This window comes from Lissotriton vulgaris, chromosome 12 (assembly GCF_964263255.1).
Source record: "Lissotriton vulgaris chromosome 12, aLisVul1.2, whole genome shotgun sequence".
Classification (NCBI taxonomy): Eukaryota; Metazoa; Chordata; class Amphibia; order Caudata; family Salamandridae; genus Lissotriton; species Lissotriton vulgaris.
In genome coordinates, this window is record NC_141700.1 from 87854089 (window position 1) to 87874569 (window position 20481).

General features: G+C 42.4%; 1 protein-coding gene across 8 annotated transcripts in view; it reads right to left on the reverse strand.

The window, feature by feature from the left end:
* Window positions 1-20481, reverse strand: part of ELAVL1 (ELAV like RNA binding protein 1) — a 96013-nt gene that overhangs the window by 58815 nt on the left and 16717 nt on the right. For all 8 annotated transcript variants that reach the window (XM_086947298.1, XM_086947294.1, XM_086947296.1 and 5 more), the window contains exon 3: window positions 12525-12708. In XM_086947298.1, the coding sequence (XP_086803424.1) occupies window positions 12525-12696 (172 nt within the window). In that variant the 5' untranslated portion in view covers window positions 12697-12708. The remainder of the gene's footprint in view (window positions 1-12524; window positions 12709-20481) is intronic.

Consider the following 20481-nt stretch of genomic DNA (forward strand, 5'->3'; position numbering starts at 1 on the left):
GTGATTTGCCCAGAATCACAGAATGTTGAGCGCCCCTTATGACATTCGAACCAGATTCCCCAGCTCAGTCGACCACCCTAGCCGTTTGGCCACATTCTCTCCCCAATTATAGAGTCTTGATGCCATTTCAAGGTTAAAGGGTCTGTAGAAGATCTGAAACCTAATGTATGTCCTGGGGGTTAAGGGTAAAACAGATAGGATTGCAAGTCTTTTTTTAAATTGCGAACATTGAGTTGAAAGGTTAATGTGAAGAGTGCTAATGTGCTGGGGTGGCCACTTCAAACAGTTAGGAATGGTAATAGACCATACTACTGATCTGCTGGTTTGAGTATAGGTCAAGATCCAAGGAATAACCAGGTGGAGTTTGTCATTGTTCAATCTAGTAAATTTGTATGCAAGATAGTTCCATGGCATTTTCAGCAAGACTCTTTGGCGTTTTACATGGGTATGCCCATAAAATAAATCGAAACATGTGTCGGTTCCCTAGAGAGGTGTGCTCTATTTTTGTTGAGGGGGGAGCCATGCCTGCAGACCTGAAAAGCTTCTTCGATGCTGGCTTTATCGAGGCATGTGAAGGTACAGACTTTTGTCCTAGCGATGCAGATAGGTAAACCATCTGGAAAGATGTTTGTGTTTACCTACGTTCTCTCAACAAGACTTAAACATTTCTTAAAAATAATATCTGTTGGCAGGTGCAAAGTTCTTTCCAGCCTGTATTTAGCATCGACCTGCCATGAGCTTAATCAAAGAGTCTCAGGTGTTTTATAGCCACCTTTTGGGTAATACAATGGCCTTCTGCCTCCTATCAGCAGCGTTGGTGTTTTAAATGGGGAATGGAAGGCTTTTTTTTTAATTGACATGAGGGATTAAATATTACCAAGATGGCATTCTGAATTTATGGAATTAATGAAGAACAGCATTATCAATGCCACTGAAGTTCAACAAATGGCATTAGACCAACAGAATAGTTCTATTAGAGTAATACCAACACCAAACTAGGTGGAGGTATTGCTTTTCCTAGGAATGTATAGATCTGGCTACTAGAACAGTACCCATGAAGGATTAAGGAAGAAGAGTTTTACCTCAGTGGGGATCAATGCATGTTCAATTCTTTGAAGATGGATCTTAAGGTGGCAACAGGTTTTCAGAGTGTAAAATCATCACTGCAACACTATGATTACATAGAACACATGAGGTTATGTAGTTTTACATCGAAGAGGAATGGGGGTGACAAGACTATAATCTTGTGAATTTAGGAGACTTGGAGGAAGTTAAAAGTATTCCTCTATTATCAAACATGAAGCTCTGATTGTATTTTTGGTGGTTTAAAAACTCCATTTGTGGGGTGCAATTTTTAAAATGGAAAAGTCAAAAATCTTAGCCTTCATAAAGAAAGATTCTTCAAGAATAAGTAGATGATCGTGGTCTTATAAGAACAGGATTTCACAGAGCAACATGTTCCAGGAATTTATAATCAAACTACAGATGACAGTCTTGGTCGGTGACGAAAGGCGATCTGGGTTAGGACTGTGATGTCTTCTACAAGTCATGCTGACACTTTTGTCATGACCGATGGAGACCTATTTAAAGAAACATGGGAGAAAGAGCTAAAGGACAACTTGTTGCAAAAGGTAAGTGATCAAACAGTAAAGGTTGGGGATAAGAAGTGTACCCTTAAAATGGTAGGATACTGGATGGCCAATGAAGAATTGTCAGAGGCTGGTATTTATATGAGAATGCACTTAATTCTCGTTTCTTCTGCAAGAGAAGGCTATTTAAATCACTCACGAAGGACACTATAGGTTGAGCTAAAAAGGATTTTAGAATGCTATTGGTAGCCTGTGGTAAATTTTTAATGTGTAACAGATCTCCGAAGAACCAGTTTCTTAGCCAAAAAAAACTTTACCTGCAATGTCACTGAATGGTACAGCAGCAATGCTTAAAAAAAAAAAAACAAGCAATAGAGCTCCAGCGTCGACCCAGTCAGCGCTTCTTTTTTAGGTCTTGGTTAGTCACTGCATGCGCCGGAGACATTTTCTTTACATACTTTCCTTCCACTGCTCCCATTTTAGAGCTACTTTTACTTGTGCACCAGCACTTAATATGCTAGTGTTTATAAATGGCTTGAAAAATATTTAGAAAAATATGGAGTAATGTCATCAGCTTTCAGTCATGATGTTGTACAGCATAGTTAAAAGACACAAAAGCCATTAGCTATCATGTAGGTGAGACCTATTGACTTTGCCAATGCTAGTTTTATTTGCTTTCAAGCTGCAGTACAATATGGCAAAGCTAATAAATCTTGCACAGAAGAGACCTATTGGTTTTGTTTACCAATGCTTTTCTTTTAACGTGGCATAAGTCACTTCTTGTCTGGTCTTGTGCTCCTAAATCTGCAGCCTCATTTAAAGTGAGGGCAACTAAAGAAATGTGGCGAGAAAAGAGAACAAAGTAGGGCTGGGCGTTGCACTTTCCTCTCCTGTTATGCCTTTGACTGACTGGTATTGTCCACCAGTGTCAGTTATAAAAGCTGTGGCTACTGATGGACATGATGAATTGAACAGTTAATTTTTTGGGTGAAAATGAAGGCCCAGGAGTCCAAATTCAGGTGCATTTATCTGGACACCTTGGGCGTATTTGACAAATTTTGCAGTTGCAAAACAAAACTGGAGTCAAAAAAGCAAAGTTTGCGTTATTTCTCAGACAGGCACAAAATGTTGGGCGGGAACTGTAGGAGAGGAAGAGCGGAAATTTTAACTCCCACTTGGTGTATGCAGAGGGGTTGGGAGGAAAAAAGGTGAAAGGAGGTGTGATAAAGAAACTGCCACGAAGTTCGCAGAGGTGGGATACAGTGCCACACCTTGGGAACAACAAGCAGGAAATTGTGTGGAGCAGGTGGGGACATGGCTACAAGAAACTGAGCAGTGGCCTGTGTGAAAAGCAGGAAGTCAACTGCCAGGGAGCAAAAAAATACCAACAATGAGTAGGTTGTGGCGGGAGAAATGAGTGTGGTGGCCAGAAGAAGTCTCTCCAAGTGTTGGCCTGGCTGCTTGTTTAAGCTACATGGAGTAGCTCTGACTTCAATGCGTTTAATGGCATCCCAGGCTACGCAAGGCAGGAGAGAGAATGAAAACTGCTCTCAGGTCCCAAAAACCCTGTCTGTCTACCCAATTTGCCCCAGACAATAAATGGTTTATTTATCCTAGATAGCAAACAGTCCTGGAAATTAAAAAGTGGGAATATAGTTTAGTCGTGGCAGGTGAAATTTAAGGTTCACATTACCAGATAGATGCTGGTTTGTAGAATGCAAAATCGCATTCTCCCTTTAAGAATCCAGAGAAGATGGCCCACTTCATAGCATTATGGTACAGGAAAGCTGAATAATAAAACAAGAGCACCTTTAATTTTGAAACAGATCAGGGGAACACCAAGCTCAATGCGTGATCACTTATCTGAACACTTTAATGACATGAAGTATTGAACAAGTTACTTATCTTCAGTAATGCATTATCTGGTAGAGAGACTACCAAGCTGCAAATTCCTTACCTTTGAGTTTCCAAGGCGTTATGCTGGATCTGGAAACGTTTGCGTGAGCAGTACTCCCGAGCGCCATATGGTGGTTCTGCACGACGGAGTTGTCGGTAATGACATTGCAGTCACTTATATAGGCGCCAACCAGGCGTGTGGCTGGCAGTTACTTTTCACTTTTCCTTGCCAGAAGCGCATAGCCATGAAGTGAGCGGACTTGTGTGGGTCATACCTAGGGCCCTGAAAAGGAAGTAATCCTAGTCCTATCAAATGAGCCCGCGGAATGGGGAGGCATGAGCGAGTTTGTAAGGAATCTGCAGCTAGATATTGCCTCTACTAGATAATGCGCTACCGAAGGTAAGTAACGTGTATGATAAGACTTCAAGCTGTAGATTCCTTACCTTTGAATAGATACCCAAGCCATACCATCCTGGTGGTGGTCTGCGGAGAGATTTTCTAAACTAAATTTAATGCAGGACCAAACGGGAAAAATGCCGCTCCTGTGGACCTGACTGTCCAGGCATTAGTTCTTGGCACAGGTGTGCAGAGTCACCTACGTGGCAGCCCGGCAGATGTCCAGGACTAAGATACCACAAGCCAACGCGGTGGTCGCAGCTTTTCCCCTGTTACAATGGGCCAGTAAGCGCTCAGGAGACTGCTTCCTAGCCAGGGCGTAGCATATTTTAATGCAGATAACGACCAAGCGCGAAATGGTTCTTTTCTGTACTGTTCGACTTTTTTTTTTTAGCTCCCCGTAACCCACTAAGTGTGGATCAACCACCAGATCTCTAAAGTGCAGTTAATGTAGAACAGAAACTTTCTTTTTGGGTCCAGATGGTGGAGACGCTCCTCTTCCTTAGAGGGATGCGGGAGAGCAAAAAAGTTATGCAGTGTGATTGATGGAATGGGGTTACCACTTTTGGTAAGAAGCAAAGCACCACCTTATTCATAAAAGTCATGAAGTAGGGAGGCCTGCATGATAAAGCCTGTAATTCACTCACCCTTCGGACTGATATCGCCACCAGAAAGGCTGTCTTCATGGAGAGCAGGACAATTAAACAAAATAATTAAAAGAAGCACTCATAAGAAATGTGAGGATCAAATGAAGGTCTCACTGTAGCATGACAACTGGGGTAGGTGGAAACATATGTACATGCCCTTTTAAGAACCTGTTTGCAGCAGGAGACTTGAATAAAGATGGCTGGTCCGGCAGCTGCAAGTTAGCATACAGAGCAGACAGATAAACCGAGAGTACCCACACCACAGCAGAGCCCTGCCAGGCAAGGGTAAGAATAAAAAGAAGAATATTAAGGTCAATAGTCTTTCTGTACAATTTTTTTACAAATTTTTACCAACGGCAGGCATAGGTAGGTAGAGGAGGGCCGCCAAAATAACATTACATACATTGGAAGAAAGGTCAAAAGCTATCAACTGTCACTGCTCAATCTCCACGCAAGGAGGCAGAGAGTTGATGGGGTTGGAGGAGGACCCTACCCTGCTGCTGCGACGGAAGATCCTCCTGAAGGGGCAGCCTGACCGGAGGACCTATGTTCATTTGAAAAAGCTCTGGATAGCAGACTCTGCAAGCGCAGTCTAGAGCTACAAAAATGATGGCAGGAAGGCGTACAGGAGGCCTGAGCTCCACTCGCAACAAAAAGCGTGGCCGAAGGATAGCTGCTTTGGAAACTCCAGCGTGCAAAACTGTTGATATTGCGTGTCCTCTTCAGAGTAACAGATCTAAGCAAGGCTCATCCCACGGCTGAAAGAAACCTTGCGCTACCTCCAGCTGGAGCCGCCAGTCATGATCTACTAGGCATAGATGGCTGAGTTAGTCCGCCATAGCCTTCAGAGACCTGCCATGTGTTGAAATGCCAGGGTAATAGCCTGCTGTTCCAGCCACGTCCAGAGATGTGGGGCCTCTTGTAAAGGGTCTACAACCCCACCCTGCCCCGCTTGTAGCAGTACCACATGGTGGTGGTGTTTTCCTTGACCACCTACACTAACTTTGCCTTGACAGAGGGAAGAAAAGCTTTTAATGCTAGTCAGATCGTCAGAAGCTCCAACAAACTGATGTGGCGCCCTGATTCCTACAGAGACAAGTGCCTCCAGATCTCTACATCTCCCAGATGGCCACCCCTTCCCAGAAATGCCACATCTGTCACTACTGAGAGATCTGGTTGGAAGAGGGATCTGCCTCTGATGCAATCGTGGTTCGTCAACCACCACCACAGATCACTGCCATCCCCTCGGTGAACAGCCGAGGGGCGCTGGTAAGGTCAAAGGAGAGCACAGTGAATTGAAGGTGTTTGTGGCCTACCTTAAACCACAGGTAAAACCTGTAGGCAGGCAGGATGGGGATATGAAAATATACATCCTGCAAGTCTAATGCAACTAGCCAGTCTCCTTGGTCTAGGGCGGACAAAACATGAACCAACGTGAGCATCTAGAATGTCGCCTTTTTGAGGAATAGATTGATATGGACCCAGATATGGAATCGGAGGTCTAGAATAGGGTATTAGAAAGTAGTGGAAACAACCACTACCTACTTCTGAAATTAGAACCTGCTCTAAAGCTCCCTTAGCCAGGAAACCTGAAACTTCCTCTTGGAGTAATGCTATATGATCCTACGCCAGCTGTTCTTGAGTAGGCTGTAAAGGGGGGGGAAGAAAAGAAAAAAGGAAGAGAATATCCTTCCTGAATGATCTGCAAGATCCATTTGTCCAATGCTATGGACCTTCAGCGGAAGAGATAGTGTTGAATTCTCCACCCGACAGGAGTAACATGGCCTTGCAGAATCAAACCGGGATTGCTTGGAGGCGGCAGCTGGGTGCGTGGCAGACTACTTCTGGCTACCATTCCAAGGTCTGAATGAACCGTGTCCACATCCTTGCACAACTTGGGGAGTCTGTGCAGGACAGTGGATGGGATATGGCTGACAAGGTTGAAAAACCCCTCCATTGCCACAAAAGGGGCGAAAGCTAGACTGGCTTCGAGGTATAACAGAGATGGCCCAGGACTCTTTGAAACTCCCGAAAACAGAGTCCGATTTCTCACCAAAAAGACTAATCCAGTCAAAGGGCATGTCCGTGAGGTTAGCCTGGACATCACCCACAAAGCCAGATGTTCTCAGCCAGGCGTGGCGCTGTAAGGCCAGCGTTGACTAAACGAGTCAGTCGTGTGCAAACCACACATAATTCAAAATTTTGCTGCATCTCTCCCATCCTTCACTGCCTGGGAGAGCACGGCCCGGGCCTCCTTCGGGACTTGTGTAGCACTTGCTTAACAGTTTCCCAAAGGGAATGCGAGAAGCAGCCCCAATAAGCATGCAGTATTCAACCGACCGCAATGCCAGGCTGGTAGAAGAAAACATCTTCCCAAGTGCTTCCAGCCTTTTGGATTCCCTATCTGGAAGAGCGGATGGGAATGCTCCAAGGGATATTGAAGCCTGAACCATTAAACTCAGGGGTGGGGTGTAGGTTGAGGAACCTTGGATCGCACGGTGCAGGCCAATGGCAGCATGCAATTGTCCTGTTCACAGGAGCCCCTGTGCTAGACTTGGAACACGTTTTTAGAAGGACATTTGTTAGTGGTTCATTAACCTGTTAACCGCTGCGTCTGCAGTTGAACGTGCGCAGCACCAGCCAGGTAGTGCTCCGGATGTTTAACGGCCGACGGCAGCACTTAACGGGTTAAAGGGCTCAGGCATGGAAGCCACGGGCTGAAGCATCTCGGTTAGATTAGTCCTGACCTGCATAGATGGTAGCTCCAGGCCAAAGACCTCTACTGCCCTCCTCACAACCAAGGATTGTCCCCTCCTCTGTAACCACACTAGGTGGAAAGAGCATACCAGTATCTCTAGATATGTCCAGTCCACTGGCATCCCCAAGATCCTCATACCAGTCCAACCGTTCCATAGGAACGACAAGTTGTCGTTCTAAAGGGTCCATAGGCTCCTCTAAAGCCTCACCCATGCCTGAAACTTCCAAAAATACAGAGGCAACAACGTAGAGCCTCTGGGCTCTGCCAGCACCAGCGAGCTAGCGAGCAACATCAGAGTATTAGGCATCGACCTCGGGTCCAATGACTGGGAAGGTCACATTGGCCCTCCTAGCAATTTACCCAGATATGGAATCGGATCCATGAGACCCCACCGGCAGTGACCGGAGCAGATTGCTGGTGGGGCCTCCTCCGAGCTGGCATGACGAAAAGGCGGTATTGGCCTGCTCAAATACAGGGTGCATGGCCTGGGGGGGGGGGGGGGGGGGGAGGGGGGGGGGGGGGGGGGGGGGAGGGGAGGGGAGGGGGCACGCCAGCTTCCAGAAACAGGAGGAAGCATGGAGTCGAATCTGGCTCCCCGGAATCATGCCTAGAGCATCTAGGCTCCTTATTTGTCTCATTGACGGATGACAGACAATGTGCAGTTTGAGTCCGTTTGGGCTTCTTTTTTTGTGCCTCTTGCCAGAGTGTCCCAAGGACCTCCAGTAAGAAGAGGACTTGGGGCTCCTGAGCGGGTCCCACGACCTTCTCTTACTTGAACTGGACCTCCGAGGAGTCGCTTTAGCCGGTGTGACTGTCGGGCCGCAAAGAGCTTCAAAGCCTTTGGAGCCATGGCCCAGCAATCCGAGCAAGACATTGTGTTGTGGTGTCACTCGAAGCACCACAAGCAGACGAGGTGGAGGTCTGTTACTGACAGACCCGCCTGTACATCTAGATGACATCTTTGGCACACAAGATGTCAAAAAACTGACAGAGGAAGCTCTTCCTCGAATCAGCGCTTAACTGACGTGGAAAGAACGGTCTGCCGCAAACCAGGGTGGTGCCTACTAGGTGACCGCAATGTCATAAAAGATATTAACATCGCCATCATGCAGAGTCGAACTGAGCCACTCGACGTGAAAGGGGTACTGCACACACAAACGTTTCCAGATCTGATGCCTGGGAAATTCAAACATATGGAATATGCAACTAGAAGTCTCCATCAGATAATGTGTTACTAGAAGTAGCAGTTACTTCAATATGTGTAGTGTTAGAGACTATTTCTAAGAGCGCACTTTTAAATTTCAGAGCAGAAGGCCAACAATTACAAAAGATGAAGACTATCATCCTCATCAGCTGGACTGCTTGATGTACACTGAAAAAGGCATTCTCGTAGGGGGAAGGGGGGGGGGGGGGGGGGCAATATTAGGTTTAATATATTTTTTTATATTTAGAAATACCTTTAATAAATACCTCACCGAAAGAGGATTACTGCCCAATAAGATACATGGCAAAAGCCTAGAGGGAAACATCACTTACAACGCAACTTTTACCACGCAGTGCCTTTACGACGCAACTTTTACAACGCAAACCATTACAACGCATTGCGCTGGGGGGCGCTCTAGGATAGGGAATAGGTTCAATTTACTGTCCAACACCTTCCCTACTATCCACGGGGACTGGAGTTGGAATAGTAAATTAAACTATTCACTATCCAGCGCCCCAAAGCACTATGCGTTGTAATGGTATGCGTTGTAAAACCCGCGTTGTAATAGCATGCGATGTAAAAGCATGCGTTGTAATGTTGTACATCCAAGCCTAGAATATTGACTGGAAAGGTTTGTGACACATCTCATATTAAACGTTTAAGGGGCAAGCACCCTTTCTTTTAATTCTATTCATATATTTATATGCACACAATTGACAACCACTTAGTAAGTAGGAAAGGCAATGAGTGTCAGATGTCTATTCTAGCCAGCAGATAAAGTTGATGGCAGACATTAATCTAAAATGGATTCAGAAAAATTGATATGGTCTACGTTTGTTTACAGGCATCCCTTCTCCTGAAGGTCACTTTTTTGTTTTAGAATCTTTAAAAACTATTGAGCATCCAATCATCTGGAAAAAAACCAATATGAAATGATCCCTGGTTAAAAAAAAATAAATAAAAAAAAACACAAGAAGCACCGGGTATACCACAAAAGGTGCTGCGCAATTATGGATTGTGTGAAAAGGAATGTTGAGTCTTCCAGCACAACACAGTGTATGTACAGCAGAATCACGTATACTTTGCGTAGAGAAAGGTGCCACGGGTAGAACAAAAAAAATATATGCTATAGAACATGCACGGAATTAAGTTAAATGTAAGCAAAGTAGATCCATTGGTGTAGCTAGACATAGAGCAAAGAAATAAGTGTGGTTGTCCATAATTCCCATCTACTAGGAGTAATATGCCCATATCCAGCTGGCTAACTAATGCAAAGAAGCATGTAGGGCCTCATTGTGATGCCGCTCGGTCCGCACACCGACAGACCAACAAGGCCAGCGGTCGGAGACACAACGGTCCGGTTGGGGTGGAGGTGTGAGTGTTGGGGTGGCGGTCGGAATTATATTCCTGAATTGCACCACCGTTGGGATTACGATATGCCATTGACAGCATTTTTATGTGGGGAAGAACGCCATGAAAAGGATGCCGGAAAAAAAATGTAGATCCCCGAACAGAACCCCGTCCATCTTAGGCCACTGTAAAGTGGCCCTAGGGGCACATGTAGCACCCCCACTCACCAGGTGCCATGCACGACATGGTGCATGGCACACAGTGCATGGAGGTGCTCCATACCACAGCGGCTTGTGCTGCGGCCCATTTCCTTGGCCGTAGCACAAGTCGCCGTGGAATGGAGCACTTTCCGAATGACAGCACGGCGGTCATATAATGCAGCGATCCGACCGATGCATGCTTCCCGGGCGGTCTCCTGACTGCGGCAACAGCGGGCGGCAGTCCGACCGCCGCCATTGTAAACGGCCACTTAGCTACCGATTGCCTTAACTTCCAACACAGCACTGAAATGCTAAGCATAGTGGCGGAGTGTACACTGAAAGTATTACCAAGTATTTCAAGGTCATCTTTGTGCTCCTCCTTCGACAAGGGCTTCTAGGTTTAACTGGCCAGAGCTTTAATAGATCAGCTCCTCATCATAACTGGAGATTAGGCGTTTGCCTGATGAACATTAAGCAGAAACATGACACCCAAGGAGGGATTTGGTGTGTCCTCAATCAATCTCACATTAGATGGAACTGGTATCTTGGACAAAGAAATGTATGGACAAAAAAAAAAAGCACCCTCAACAGAGAATACAAATTACATCATAACAAAATAAACAATCGCATATGCAAAGCAAAAGTCAAACACAATGAAAATATAAGAGGGGACTTCATTGGAAAGGCAACTGACACTGCTCTGCAAATAAAGTAGGTCATATACAGCATGAGGACTCTATACCAAGAACTTTAAATCTGCTGACGATCCTTTCATAAACCTACTCAAAAGTTAAGGATCTAGGAGTACTTCCCAGTACCTCTGCAATATATCATAAGCCAACATTTAGATAAATGTGTGACTGGTTGTGACTGGTTGAGGGGGCTTCAAATCTGAAAATCCCAAAAGGTAGTGAAAACTACAGATGCTAGCACTATAAGTCATACAATAATTACTGTGAAATATTACTAAGCTATGTTTATTTAGGAATGTGACCATCTTACTCAGACACGTTATATATCTTCCCAGCAGACATCCCTACATTTTAAACATTTATAGTACAGTCTGGTATAAGGTGTAGTTAATGGCTAAAATATTACTTGACAATCTAAGAGAATTATACGGGTTGCCGGCACATGCCGGCACACTCTCCTCAATGCATTACAACGGATACCAGTATGTGGGACTTGAGGCAGTGAACGGCCTCTAAAGTATAGTGCCCATAAAATGGGAATAGCACAGAGGAACTAGATATCGGCCTCACATTTTTCATGCCCGCTTTAGGGATGAATGACACTGTTGTGCTAAGTAGGTCGTGTGCCTTTACACTTAAAATAGGAATTTTTAATCTGCTGCAATTTCGGATTTAATCAAAGTTACGGCCCTAGACAGATTACAAGATAATTTACCGGAGGTCACTACTATGGTCTTTTTTTTAGAGAGTACTTTTTTTGTAAAGGGCTCACGCTCTACAGTGGACTATCACATTTTTAGGAGAATGTTCTTTATACTTTGTTTTTTTCTAAATATGTAGCACATAGGTGTTTTAAGGCAATTACCATTGTGCCTATAAGAACTCACTAACTTCAGCATGATTAAATTGCTATAATTCAGAATTAGCCCTATTTCTTGAAGCCGGAGGATGCAGAACCGTATTTAATAAAAAAAAATTGTAATGGAGTAGTATTAAAATTCTTGCCCTAGGACACCAGAAGCAATACGCTTTTGAAAATGGAGAAATGATCTGGAAGATGCACATTCATATTTAACAGACATTACCCAATTGCCATTGCTAGTCCTGAAATCAGTGCCAGGACATGGTTATCTGACTCGTGTACTTCAAAATTAGATTGCAACCTCAAATGAAACGGAGGTTAATCCATTCATTAGCTAAAAAAGATAAAGGGGAGTTGTTAAAATATCAGTTACAAGCTGATCAACTGTAGTTAGCTATCATAGGTTGTGATCAGTAGAAGTTAAAGGTAGAGATCCTTTTTGGAAAAAAAGATCTGTGGAAGCTTTGCCAATCAGGCCAGATAAAACATAACGCATACCATAACACAAATTGGCAGAATGGGCCATGCACACGAGATAAGTGCCAGGTCATGCCCACATGCACAGCTCCCAGTTGTTTTAAAAGTTATGACTATGAGAATACGACAGACTTAAAAGAAAACTTTCAATGTGTAAAGGCTCATAGGAGAGAACCAAGCAACCTATTCAAATACCATGCCAAAACTCAACTTATGGCTGTCTCGTGGTTGACCTACACCTAACTATTCCTTTGGCTCATTTTTCTTTTCACTATTTGAAAAGCGGCAGCTGCTAACAGTTTGGAAAGCACTTCCATGTCTACTATCTTCTACTCAGGCTTTCTAGTTAGAGTTATGTAATCTAAACTCGTATTGAGATAGAGGCCTGAAGTACCCCATGAGCCTAACACGCTACATAAATCCGATAAATAAAATAAATAAAATAAAAATACCTGCAACTTTGTCCCGTATAAGCTTTGCAGATTCAACTTCACCAATACTGCTAAAGAGACTACGCAATTCATCCTGAGTCATATTCTGAGGGAGGTAGTTAACAATCAGATTTGTTCTACTCATATCATCCATGCAATCTTCAGCCATGTGATCCTCATAACCGTTAGACATTTTATAATGTACCTGAAAAGATAAAGGTCTCCATTAAGGTTCATTTTATTATGTATGCCAAGAATAAACACTGTTTCCCAAGTCATATGAAGATACAGCCTCGTAATCCAACCGAAATAAGTAACAATGTCTTCGGAAACCGGTTACATTTTTCAATTTTTTGCAAAAAACAGTTTTACATATTTCATTGCCATGATCGCCCAGTTTGTTATTAAAAGGGAGGTATTTCAGAACAAGCATCTCCGTGCTTTTAATACTGAAATAAGGTGTGTGTAGGGAACAAAATGGAAATGAGGGACTAAATCTTCTGCACTCACAATTCGAAGGTGACATACTTCTTATGAGAAGTCACACTGATTTCCAAGCAACTATTTTACAATTCAAATAACTAAGCACGGGAATATCAAATTTCAGGAAATGGATTGCTGAAGATGTTAAACCCGTAATGCATGTAATTTTAATGCAGAAACAATACCTAAACAGTTTAGAAAGCGCAACAGACAGTGGCTTAGGAGATGTACCGATGACATTTATTTTATAATGTGCTTTCCCAAATCATTACAGTACATAAGAAAACTGATTAAATCAGCTTAATAAGAGAATTAGATTTTTTTACTAAAAAACACTAGTGCTTTTATGCAAAAAGATAAGGCACATGAATATCACAATTTAATCAAAATCTCAGACAGCTTCTATGGTGGACACAAGGGTGGGGATGATACTGAGAAACCAAAAAGTGAATGAAGAGGTTCTACACAACACAGTACTTAACTAATTTCATCCGAATATGATTTTCTGCAAACTTCATTCAGGGCAGGGAAAAGTATGATAAAAAGCCAAACATTAAAAGGGAAACGTTTGACCAAAGTTGGGAACTGGCATTCAGAACACAATGCACTGAAAAGAGAATGCAAGCTATGAACTTACAGTAATTCTTCAGAAAGTCTCAGTCCATTTTGACATTGACGACGGCATTTGATAAGCCATTAAAAATAAACTGTGTCCAGTCTTCTTACGGTGAGTCCGATTATGGTGCAGATTCCTCTGTAGATCTGCATAAATGCAGTCTCTCAATACTCCCCCATCTCTATAATTGTTCAATGTGTAGATGAATAATTTGTTGATGACCGGTGAATCAACAGTCTCAAGGACAGTTACCTGTTTATTTCAAGTGGGTGGATTTGGGTGGGCTGGAAGTAGAGTTTCGAAGACAGTTATAGCTGACTCCAAGGTCCTGCCCTTTTTTTTTTAAGTTCATACATGAAGGCAGCAGGCACAGCCTGAATACCTGCAACAAAAGAGTGTTGCTGCTGGTGCGTTTGATCCTTTATTTAACCTTTCATCGCACAACCAATCGAATTACGATGGTTGCAAGATTAGTATTTCCATGGCAGAGTGATCATCAATGCCCAATGATGCTGGAGGTCCAGGCTTGACTGACTAGATATCATATTGTCATGCATTACAGATTGCAATTATGAGTTTAAGAACCAACCGCTTCACTACAGCTTCGTTATTTTTAGGTTCACATTTGAAGTGTTGTGTGTCAATCTTTGTAGGGGATTCTAGGAAGATCATCAGTTGCCTAATGGAAATTCTGAGTTATACAGCTTAAGTGGTGGAGAAATTCAGGCACAGAGACCAAAGCAGTTCGATTTTAATGGGAATCCACAGATTGTTCATTGGGCACCAGGTGTTAGCAACATCTCAGGAAAATAATGACTGAGGTCAAAGGCAAACTACATCTTCTGAATACGAAGAACTCCACTGTAGGGTATAAATATGTTCATGTGGCAGCAGGTAGGTGATGTCTCTAATTTCAGTGATATATCCACGTTTTAGGTTATTAAAAGTACGTTATCTCACCTCATTTAGTTCCTTGCCTCGGTAATATCAGATTGTAGTTCCCGATCGATACCTTCCCATGTACGCCACTGTATAAAATTAGTCAACCTGAAGTACTTTGGAATAATTTGCAGTGTCTTACTGCACTGAAATTTGACCAGCTCAATTGAAAGACTAAAATAATCACCATTGTAACACGCTGGGCATTAAAATACAGTTGACAACATAATTTAGTCACTAACTTGCCACCCTAGGAATCTGCTTTATAAGTGTACACTTATGAAACATCCCTAAGAAAAGTGACTGGTCAAACATCAGTGTGTAGAGTCAAACATAAGATGATGTAGTTCAATAACCACACGGTATATTCACTACCTCGCACAAATGAAAAATATCATAGGCCACGAAGCGGCAATAAAAATAAAAGCATTCAATCCAAAATGAATCTCCAAGGCCCTTCTAGTGCCACTAGTATATAATGAAGTGAAAGGCAGTATTTCTACACTAATAACAAAAAGCCTTTTTAGGCCCAAGTCTACCAGACAGCAAAGCGGTCTGGTTAAGAAAAGACATTTTGGGGACATTCTAAAATGCTTTTAAGTAAAGGCATTTCACTCTTTGCTTACCATTGGCTTTGTGGTTTGTAACTCACATTTGCTAGCTTTCTATTGGCTGTCTTTTGTTTGTGTTAGGCTGCCCAGCTTGTCTTTATCCCTCCATGCAGCATAGCCTTAACCATTGTTCCTTGCATTCTTTTACGAGTGTAAACAGGCCTCTAAATTTTGTTCCTATCTTGTCACATATCCTGTGTATTCTAAGTTAGGCAAAATCAGGCTCGGTCTTTCTAGAAAGCTTGGTGTTTACTTTTCTTTCGCCGACTACAAAGTGAAAGGATTTATGTGACAATCATGCTGGATACTGGAGGTGGGAAACTAAAAAAAATGTTCTAGCACAGAACAAACTGGAAATGAACTGTGCAAATATTTAAGAAAATATCACAATAAGGAAAGCACTTTTTTGTAATTCTGAAGTCTGCGGAAACATTTTAATATAATCAAAATAAAATCAATACACTACGTGATGCCACTTCACTTTCACACATCATTTGAGTGCTGAATAGTTTTACCAGTAAAACTGTACATGCAAATGTAATGGTCATTCCAACTGAAACTGTGTCTATAACAGCAGTGCACTAGCATACAATGCATAATTCACTTTATGCCATGACACTACTTCACTTAATACCACTCCTCTCCACGACACTAACGTCAAGCTACAATAAACAGGAGCTATGCTTGTTCACAGCATATCAAACACATCTGCAAAGCCAGCAGCTCTTTCTTAGATTGGACCTACTGCCCTTGACTAAGCTTGTTTTAAGAAGTCAATCTGAATTAATTATGCATGGTCAGCCAACAATAATTTCATACATAGAAGAGCATACATACCATAATTTATAATGGAAGATTCAATGACAAATTCAATTTATCAATGTATCACAATATTAAGATAGCTATGTTCAGTAATGTTACGCAACACTGGCTATCTGGTTTTCCAGCTTATCAAGAGTACACACTGGTTCTGAATATCTCTAGGTGCGAGACTGGATCAGGAGAACTTTGAGCACATGCCTGTCGGTGAATCCGTATTGCTTTATGATAACTCTAAAGCCCACCCTCACTCTTTCTCCCGTCAAGGAACCTAACCTGTAAATTAAATTTTAAAATGGATCAGAAAAAAGAAAACTCATAAAGCAAGACTGCTATAGCAACTGCCTCATCACACACCAAAATGAAATTATATATATATATATATATATATATATATATATATATATATATATATAGCCATATGAATCAAGCAGTTTTTGAATCGCAAAGGCCGAAATTCGCAGAATTTCGGCCTTTGCGACTCCCAAACGGCCATTTTGCAATGTATGAAGCATTCCCAAAATAAGGAATTGCAAACTTGCGCGATTCCTTATTTTACCATAGCATTTAGGGAATCGCAAATTTGCGATTCCTTAAATGCTATGTAGGTAGCAATTAGCTTGCAAATTTTGTTCAAGAATTCGCAAATTACCACCAACTTTCAGTTGATGGTAACTCGCGAATTCTTCCAGAAATGCACAAATTGGCATTTTTAAAGGTGGCATATGATGCGCACACACATGCCCATAGGGCATGTATGTGCGCCATATGCACGCACACATGCCCATAGGGCATGTATGTGCGCCATATGCACACACATGTTCTTTTCAGAGGTGCAGCGGGGTGTCTTTGAGACACCCCTGCACCCTTGCAATAATTCTCAAATTGCGATTAGCAAATTGCGAATTCGCAATTTGAAAATTATTTTGCATTCATTCCTATGGGCCTCCTGGCCGATAGGAATGCATTGGAAATTATTCCTTAATTGCGAATTCGCAAAATGCGAATTCGCAAATAAGGAAGCTTAAGGAATAGCAAATAAAAAGCGATGTTGTTCATAAAATACCATTTTGCATTTCCTAAATAGCGATTCCTTAAAATTCGCTATTTAGGAAATGCAAAATAGTTTGATGATACATATGGCCCATAGTATTGTGCTCTCAAGTTTGAGAATGCATATTAAGCTGTTCCAAAGTTATATTGGCAAGTCACGTTGGGCGTGGTATGGCTGGGGGCCATCAGATCTGCGCAAGCGTCAAATTCAGCCGCACCACAGCAGAATGTGCGCCGCGGCGCAGCGGTTAGGATACCGATCAGATAAACCATGGTTCCCGAAAAAAAGAGCCCTACTGGACCAGTGTTGTATGGCATACTGGGTAGGTCTTTGTTTTCGAATATAGAAGTCCAAAAAGAAGGGTCCTTTAGCTATTGTGTTGTCTTTTCACACAAGGACTTAACCCAGATCACGAATGGGGTGAATGTTTGATTTGTTCATCATTTCGCCCATTTGTTTGCGCAGCACTTTTCCTTCAAAACCACATAGCGATCATGATATTTTCACCACCTTCTTCTAGGGCCAATGGTATAAACTAAAGAATGTCATAAAGGGATCAGTTAACCCTTCCTTGCGTTTGTTGGACAACGGCAGTCGCAAGCACTACCTCTGTAGTGCTGCACACACCTGATGGCTGCCACGGCCCGGCCCACTCCGCTGTACTGCGGCGGAATTTTTGCCGCGTTTAAACACAGGATTTAAACGATAGTAAGAGAGAGTGCATATAAGCTTGGTTAGATACAAATTTGCTTTTCTGCAAATCACAATCTTCCATCAAAAAAAGGCAGGGAAGAAAAGAGAAAGAATTTGAGAACCAGAAACACAAATTAAAAAAAAATACAAACGCTTAGTTCTGGAATGCATATGGCTGTGATGAAGGTTTGGTCCTAATATGGGACCAACCAGAAAAGTTTAAAAAGTCTGGGCAACTACAAAAAAAGGAAGAAAAAAAATAGTACTTTTTTTCTTAGGTCAACCAACACAAGGACGGACAGAAATTAAATGGAGATTAGAATGGACTGTATCCTGGGACACACCATTCTTCCCTCAATTTAAAGCATACTTTATGCTACCTCAAAGTGCAAGAGACATCAAATCATATCGCTTCCATTCAAAGAATCCTACAGTGAGTGCCCAGTCAGGCTTACATGCCCTTCTCCACCTGCCGTCGAACATAAAAAGCAGTTAGGAACAGGCCACTCATCCCACTGTCTAGCATCCCCGCCCGCCCCAACAACAAAAAAAAAAAAATAATCACAGAATTTCTGACAGTCAATATTAAACAGAAATCAGAATACAGCCAGTTAGTGAGAATGTGGATAAAGTCATCAAGTAGACATCGAGAATCTTTAATGTCAAAGTCCATTTATCAGTATATCCCCTATGACTACTACACAAGAAAGAGCCCAATCTTTACGAAACACCTGTTACTAAATGCTAAATAAGTTACTGATAAGGAGCTTCTCAACTTCCACAACCCAATATAATGCGAAAAAAAGGTTCCCACCGGTCACCCTATTGGCACACACAAACATGAATCATTTACACTACAGCCTAGTGAACAGTACTTCCATGTTAGCGAGCTTAGATAGACACATACAAGCATAGAAAGATAAGCCAATACTGTATGGATGACTGGTTGCCTGTTGGCAACTTCCCCAATTGTGTCATGTTCAAACATGTTTATACTATCTAAGATTTAGACTTGCAACACCATCCTGACCACACCTTTAGCTGTAACAAGACAGGACAGTAGAACCCTGAAAAGAACATGATAATGGCTGAAAAAAAACATTTGATCGCAGTAGGACTTTTATGGGGAGGGAATAGATTTACATACTCCTCAGATCTATAGGGAATCCAATGGTTATACCATACCACTGTATTTGCAATTTTTTCTAATATACCTTTAATCAGGATGATTGTCCATAAAATAGCCAGCAGGTCAGTGACTGCTGCCAAGCCCTTTCGGGGGAAAGGTGATAGCACTCATTTTCCCTGCCAGTGTCTGTGATGGAATAAAAGACTGGTGGCGGGAAAATGCACACAAAAGAAATGCCCCCTACAAGCTGGGTGAAAATTCCCTGGACATTGCGCTATTTTACTTGCAGCTAAGAGACCGCTACATGGCTGGCAGGGATCTCAATAAGGCGGATGCTACAGGCTCCATCAACCTGATGGACCGTCTAACAGGGCCTAAATGACCCAGTCCAAATATCGACAAGATGCATATTCTTTTCACCAATCAGAAGGTGATGGAAGGAATTCTTGCAAACTGTAAGTCACTCACAATTGCTTTGGATAGCATTTCAACTCATCATTTTTCAAATGTATTATTCCAGACTACAGCCTGCGTCATTAGAAGCAGTTCGGATTAATATAGACCAACAGTCCAACTCAAATTGGCACCTGAGGCCTCCTTCCAAAGGGGAGCACAAGCAACCCAAAACCAGTTTCTAACTTATTAGCGGACGCCAGCAAGTTATAGCTTGGCAACAGTGCCACAGTAAGCAAGACAACCATACGTCTGGTAATAAACCATCGACACTTATGAGGTAACATCAAACACAAAAGGTGATGGGAAGAATTCTTGCAAACAGTCTAATCTATTGTCACTAGCTCCAGGTAGCATTCCAAACCTTTGTGGGTTGACAGCCTTTCAACTCACTTGCCCTCGCCCTTCAGTCTATGATTGCCCACCATACGGTGGAGTACTTATGATGCAGATATAGGGGAAAACATTTATACCGCAGCCATAGAAGGCATGAGATGGCATGACACATGAGGGTTTAGTGGTTGGGTTGCGCAACCAATAGTAGATATGAAATCTTATTGTGATTCGGAAGTGTAGGTGGAACTCATCATTAGAGCACTAAAATGAACTTGAAGTTTATTATGCAGGAGAAAACCATCCTTCAAATCACAATAATATACAGAACAAGTTATCCAGCCCTTATTGTAGGATGCCATAAATGGTTTTCTGTCACCAAATGTCAACATTCCTGATGACAGTCCCTAATTAACTTGTTTGTTTTCAATTTTTTATTTCTAAAAACTTTTAATGATACCCCCAAATCATTTGGAGAACATACATAGTCAGACCCTCCAGGATATCGCGATTTGCCGCGAAATCGGCACTTTTGCAAAAATGCCGCGATTTTTACAAAAGTGCCCGCGAAATCGGCACTTTGGTTGAAATCGCGGTATTTTTACAAAAGCTAATCCAATATCCTGGGGGGTCTGACTATTGACAAACGTCTAATTCAACTTCCCTAGTTTATACAGGAAATGCAGTACCTCATGTTTAAACATGTTCTAAATACCGCCTGGATAATGTCTTGCAAATGTTCACTTCAAATCATGAGATGGAACCAAAATAATGCTACCGCTGCATGGAGCGAATAACAAAAAGCGTCCATTTCACTGTGCCTAATTTTGCAACTATTTTCAAACTTA